Genomic DNA, 6000 nt, shown 5'->3' on the forward strand with positions numbered 1-6000 from the left:
CTAAACTAGCTTGTTGATCTAAATATCTTGTTTGTATGCTGAAAAATGTTCCAAAGGTGCTTTTTCAAAAGGCAACTGAGCTTTGTTTTTTCTTGAAGATGTTTCACTTCTCATCCAAGAAACTTCAAGAAGCTGGATAAGAAGTGAAACGTCTTTAAAGAAAAACAAAGTCCAATTGCCTTTTGAAAATACACCTTTGGGACAACTATGACCTGCATGACTGAGAATCTCCATAGACGTTTATGCTGAAAAATGCTATCCTGTTACCAGTACTGTAGTAAGAGTCCATTGAAACCCTTCTGCAAAAGAAATATGAGATGGATTAGGAATAAGTATTTGCCTCAGGCAGAACTACCTTAGGAAGCACTCCCATATTGTTGAAATGTCTAGTATATATCTGGTTTGTTGCTGGGACTACTCAAAATGCTGATTGCAATTTGTACAATTAGTGGTTTAGGATCTAATTATTTGAAAGACTGCCTTTCCTGTATAAAGTTGTGTGGCATTTGAGATTTACAATAGTATGTGAAATCCAAACTTCCCTGATAGAGACCAAATTCTTTTCAACTGCTGTAGGTTTCTGTACCCAGATTTAATTTTTGTTTTGTTATGTTTGTCATTGTTCTATTTCATAATTGTTTCTTTGTGTTTTGGGCTTGACTGTAAGCCCCCTACAGAGATCAGAAAAGGTAAGGAACAAATGAGAGAGGGGGAGTAACATATCATGCAAAATAAATGCCTATAGCAATGCATTAATAAAGCAAAATTATAAATCAGGCAGTGAAGTAGGTCTCCTATATGTTGTTTAAAATCTGCACATTATTCTCTTGCCTGCCTTGAATACTAAAGATGTACTTGAACAAATTAGGAAAAATACACATTTTAAGTTCTATGAACATCTGGTTCCCCACTGTTAGATTAAAAAAAATGAAACTGAAAAGCCCAGTTGTTAAGAAACTCAGGAAAGCGCCCACAATCCTCAAATAAGGTTGGAAGTAATTGATCAACATGCCAAGATCTTTTTGCTCCTGCATGTAATATTTACACATAGTTTTATGCTACCCTTTGGATCTGTTATAATTTAATGTTGCTTATATGTGTTGAATATTTTTATTCTGCTTGGAGAATCTTTGCATATGAGAAGAAAATCTGGAAAGTAGCCAAAAAGATGGTGTAGGTTTTATTTAAAATTATACATTTATTAACTTGTTAATGTTAACAATAACATTCACTAGGATTGTTTAAAGTGAATTTATTTAGCTGGATTTGAGGGTGAAAATTCAAATTTGGGGAAAAGTGAGATTTTTCAAAATTGTGCTACAATTGGAAGGAGGATATGCTCTTATATTCACTGTTCTTTGATAATCTATGTTTACAATTACTAGTTTACAGGACTTTATTTTTTACTTTATTTCTTCCTCTTCAAGGATGGAAACACCCCAAACCTGCTCAAGTTTTTATATTTCAGTTAAGAATGTTAGTTGTTCTTATTCTATTTTTCAGATTTTTTTCATGTTTTTTTCAAACTGGAAACACCAGGATTTTGTTTGTTTGCATGCCTACTTTCAAAACCAGATAATATTGAAGCACAAGGCCTATTTCCCAAATTATTGTGTTTACTTTGTGTTTCAGTAACAGACTTGTTCAAGTTGGAGACTTTGGCTGACTTTAGAGAAACCTATTTACAGCAATGTGTGGTGAATGAGTGCAGGCATCCTGGCTTAAAAGAATGATTGTGGATGCACCTTTCCCAACTGCATCACAAGACAAATGACAAACATATATTTTCAGCTATGTGTGTTGCACGCACTATATGGAAAGTGATCCAGATGCATGCCTCCTTTCAATTTCCCTTCTCTATTTCCCTTTATTTTATCTCAATCTTATGGCTAGATGCAGGAGCCATTGTGAAGATTTAGCAAACAACAATTCTCCATTTGGAATTTTGATCTTAAACATGTCAGACAAATGTCAATTAATTGTTTAACTTTATAAAGCCACATCTGCATGGTATTTTGGAGGAACAGATGTATTTGTTCCTTGAAAGTACTTTCTTGCAGTCCATAAATTCCAAATATTCTATTCACGTTGTTCCTATCTCTATTACAAATTCCAAACCAGACCATCTGATGATTCTAATATCAAATGTTTACAATCTATGATACTATGTAAGAGTTTTCAATATTGTAGCAAATAACCGTGACACACACATTTGTAATGTAAATGCAACTTTGTCTATAGTTCACATAGGGTTTAGACAAAGAACTAAATAGCAGATTGGATATTTTTACTGTAAAACATATTTTCATAGTAAAATGAGATTATGTTTTGTTGGGCTGACATCTAGTGGCCAAGTTATATTGATTTTTCTGTGATGAAAACTTCTTTTCTTTTCAACCTCTCAAATATCCAATTCCTTCACTTCCCACCAATGCTATGTCTATATAGAATTATAATAAAGCTTTTTTAAACTCATGCTTCCCAGATATGTTTGATGCAGGAGAGGGGAAAGAAGTATCTGGAGAACACCAGAATGGAGAAACTTAGGTTTGGGCACATATTTTTCCTTACTGCTTTGTTTTCATTACCAAAAAACTGTCTCTTTTCTCCTTTTCAAGTTAACATATTTGATCAAGAATAATGGTCTTGATCTGTCTAGTGTTGAAGATATATAACTTATTCTGCAGTGTTATAAAAATGATTTGTACACAACATAATGTAAATGAAGAATAACTAAAACGTTAATTCGTTTTACATTTTATTTTAAACCCTAAAATTACAAAGACAGCTAAATCTTCCTTGCACAAAATTACACATACAAAGTAAAATGAACAATCAGATATCAATCCTATAAGAATTTTCTTTTGTTTAAACATAAGCATACTTAATTTTTAAAATCTGGAGTACTTAAAATTATGTTTTCCACTCCCCTCTTGGGGAAAAACATTCCAAACCTTAGCGATAATTGTATACAGCTTCCTAGATTCAATATTGGCTACGTTTGTGTTATCGATTATCCCCTAACATTTGTTCTTCCTCCCTTACCTTCAAAAGACCATCATTAAAAAGTGAGGTCGGGAGGAATCTTATATAAAAGTTGTAATTTTAGGTGGCAGACACTGCAGAATTGGGAGGCATCCAAATTCCAATAGCAGGTAATGGATCGCTTTTGTAACACTTTCTCTTGAAATTGCCAGAACCAGATGGTGGTCAGAGTCTGTGTACACACCCCCTCCTGATTATTTCTATTCTCTTTTGAGGAACAGAAATGTGGCCAACATGTACAAATATTAAAGAGGGAGAAATTCAAATATTTGCAGTATTTTTCACTGACCCCATTTCAATCTTCCCTGTAAATAGCACAGTCCCCCTCTGAAAGAATGAAGTCAGTGGAAAGCTTATTAACCTCAACCAATCCAGCCTTCACTAGGTCTAGAAACAATCATCCACCATATTAGCTAAATTGGAAGCTTATTCATCATGATAAAACAAAGTTGTTTTTCTTAATAGCCAGATACAATGATCAGTTGTGGATATATTCAGTTGAGGAGATCCAATTAAAGAAGGCCCACCCATAACACATCCCCTCCATCAAATATTTCTCAAATCTTCCTCCAAAAATAAGAACACCAAGATTTCCCTCATTAATCTTCCCTCATGCTTAGACACATGTATTGCATACCTTAATAGAGAAGGGAAATAAAATAATGACATAAAAATCTTTCAAATTACAATAGAAAAACAAAACCAAACCCCCAATGTAGCTTCCATATGAATATTTTTTTTAAAGTATAGGGCAAGAATTGTTCAGTCTTTATAAAGCTGCAATAGAAATGAGTAGAGAATAAAGAAGAAATCTATTTACAGAATAGAGGTCAAGAAGAAGTTCCAAGAAAGAAGTCCCAAACTTGCCCCTCACTTTTTCTTGGTTGACTTCTTTGCACTGGACTTTGCTTTGGGTTTGGAGGCTTTTGCTTTTTTAGGCTTGGAGGCCTTCACCGGCTTGGCCTTGACAGTCTTTGGCTTCTTGGCTTTCTTTGGAGCAGGTGCTGGCTTCTTTTTGGCTTTCTTTGCTGCAGGCTTAGGCTTTTTGGCCGGTGACTTGGCAGCAGCTTTCTTGGGCTTAGCGGCTTTCTTGGGTGTTGTAGCCTTCTTGACTTCCTTTTTGGCCTTCTTGACTGGAGCCTTCTTGGGTTCATCACTCTTGGCCAGGCGGAAGGAACCTGAAGCCCCGACACCCTTGGTCTGCTTTAGGACACCTGTTGTGACCAACCGCTTGATGGACAGTTTGATTTGGGAATCTGCATTCTCCCCTACCTTGTAGTGGCTCTTGATGTATTTCTGGATAGACTGGCGTGAAGAACCAGCCCGGCTCTTTTCAGCTTGGATGGCGGCCACAATCATGTCAGAGTACTTGGGGTGGTCCGTGGACTTCTTGACTGCCTTGGCCCGCTTGGGTTTGGCAGCAGGTGCCGTGGTAGAGTTTTCAGTCATCCTGCTGCGCAGTCTCCTTTCAGAAAGACAGGTCTGGTGTCCAAGCCACCGGTCTTGGGGCTGGTCCTAAACTTTCTTTAGACACGTGGGGACTTCTTCCCAGCAGCTTGCGTGGTACAGAAGATCCTGCTGAGATGTACTGAACTTTCGCCAACAGTTTCTCTAACAGGAGTTCTTTTTTAATGTCCGAGGAGGATGTCACCTCCTGACAGTCTTTCCAGGCAGCTGGTGGCAGGGTGTGGTCAGGACAGTCTTCTTCAGAAATGCCCCTTCCTGAGAAGCAGCTCTGGCTAAGGCCTTTTTGCTTCACCAGTCTTTTCAAGAAAGCAGGTATCCGCACCCAGGCTTGGGGACTGCTTTGTGCCCAAGCCCAGCTCCTGCTTGCCTTCTTTTTTTCTCTCTCTCTGGGACTCAATTCCCCACCTCTTCTGACAGCTTCTGCTGCGCCCTGCCTCCGCTTCTTGCTCTGTGTCTGGCTCTCTAGGCAGCAGCCGGCGCATCCGGGTATTTAGCGCTCAGGCGCGGACCGCGGTGAGGACAGGGTTGCTGGCTGCCTGTTCAGGCCCCGAATGGCGCCGCGCCGCCGACATCTGTGTTTCTTCCGCCGCCTAAAGCGGCTTTTTCCTGCTTCTCCCCGTGGGTCTCGGATTCCGCACCACTGCCGTCGGCTGCTCCGGTCCTTCAGCTCTTGGTCCCCGCGGCCGGCTCCCTCTGCAGCCGTCCTCCGCCGCTTCAGGGCGCCCCAAACGGCGCTGGGTGCGAGTGGGGCGCCTCGACATTTCCCCTTTGCTCCCCCCTAGCGAAGCAGCCGAGGGGAGCCCAGCCAAGAGGGAAAGCGGCAAGCAAGAGGCACCCCTGGGCCAATGGGAAACCCCTGTTCCGGCACTCCAAGAGCCCCAAGAGCCGCGCGGGGAGCCCTGGAGCAGACCCCAACTAACACAGGGAGCCCCGAGCCAGCCGAGACTCAGCTAAGACCTGGCCAGGAAGGGTGGGGGGAGCGGCTCCCCCCGGGTTGGGGGTGTCTCTGGGGGGACCCTCGCCCCCCATGCTGTGGGTCCCGTCCTCCAGCCGCCCCCTCCCCAAGTCCTAGCGCTGAGAAAACTTTCCTTTTTGTTAGATGGGAAGTTTGCAGCCATCCCCTCCCCCAAGGTCCACCTGGCAGCCCCCTGCTTGGAGTTGGGGGGCACCTAGCTTGGGGACGCATCTGGATCTTCCTTTTGACTTCGGACGAAGAGGGGCAGAGTGGGGTCTTTCTTCACTCGCCCCCCGTTACCCCAAAACGCACTTCATTGCCTGCAATGGGATCAAAATAATAAGTATGTATCTACATAAGAGGGAAAGGGGAGGGGGACACAACACCCCCATTGCCTAAGTACCCCACTGTCGACTTATCTCAGACACCTTCATCACTCCCCAGCTCAACTTGCCTCCGTGCCCCCGGCCCCCCGATTTGTTTTGTCCCCCACTAAAAGACAGTGGAGATTTATACGAGCTGTTGTTTGGGCT

General features: G+C 41.8%; 1 protein-coding gene across 1 annotated transcript; it reads right to left on the bottom strand.

Moving 5' to 3' along the window:
- Nucleotides 1–2745: 2745 nt before the first annotated feature.
- Nucleotides 2746–4986, bottom strand: H1-0 (H1.0 linker histone). Its single transcript, XM_070947389.1, has one exon. The coding sequence runs from the start codon at nt 4492–4494 to the stop codon at nt 3916–3918; it is 579 nt and encodes a 192-aa protein (XP_070803490.1). The 5' UTR covers nt 4495–4986; the 3' UTR covers nt 2746–3915.
- Nucleotides 4987–6000: the final 1014 nt, after the last annotated feature.

Source organism: Pituophis catenifer, unplaced genomic scaffold, assembly GCF_029215685.1.
Source record: "Pituophis catenifer annectens isolate HBS135680 unplaced genomic scaffold, rPitCat1.0.hap2 SCAF_7, whole genome shotgun sequence".
Lineage (NCBI taxonomy): Eukaryota > Metazoa > Chordata > Lepidosauria > Squamata > Colubridae > Pituophis > Pituophis catenifer.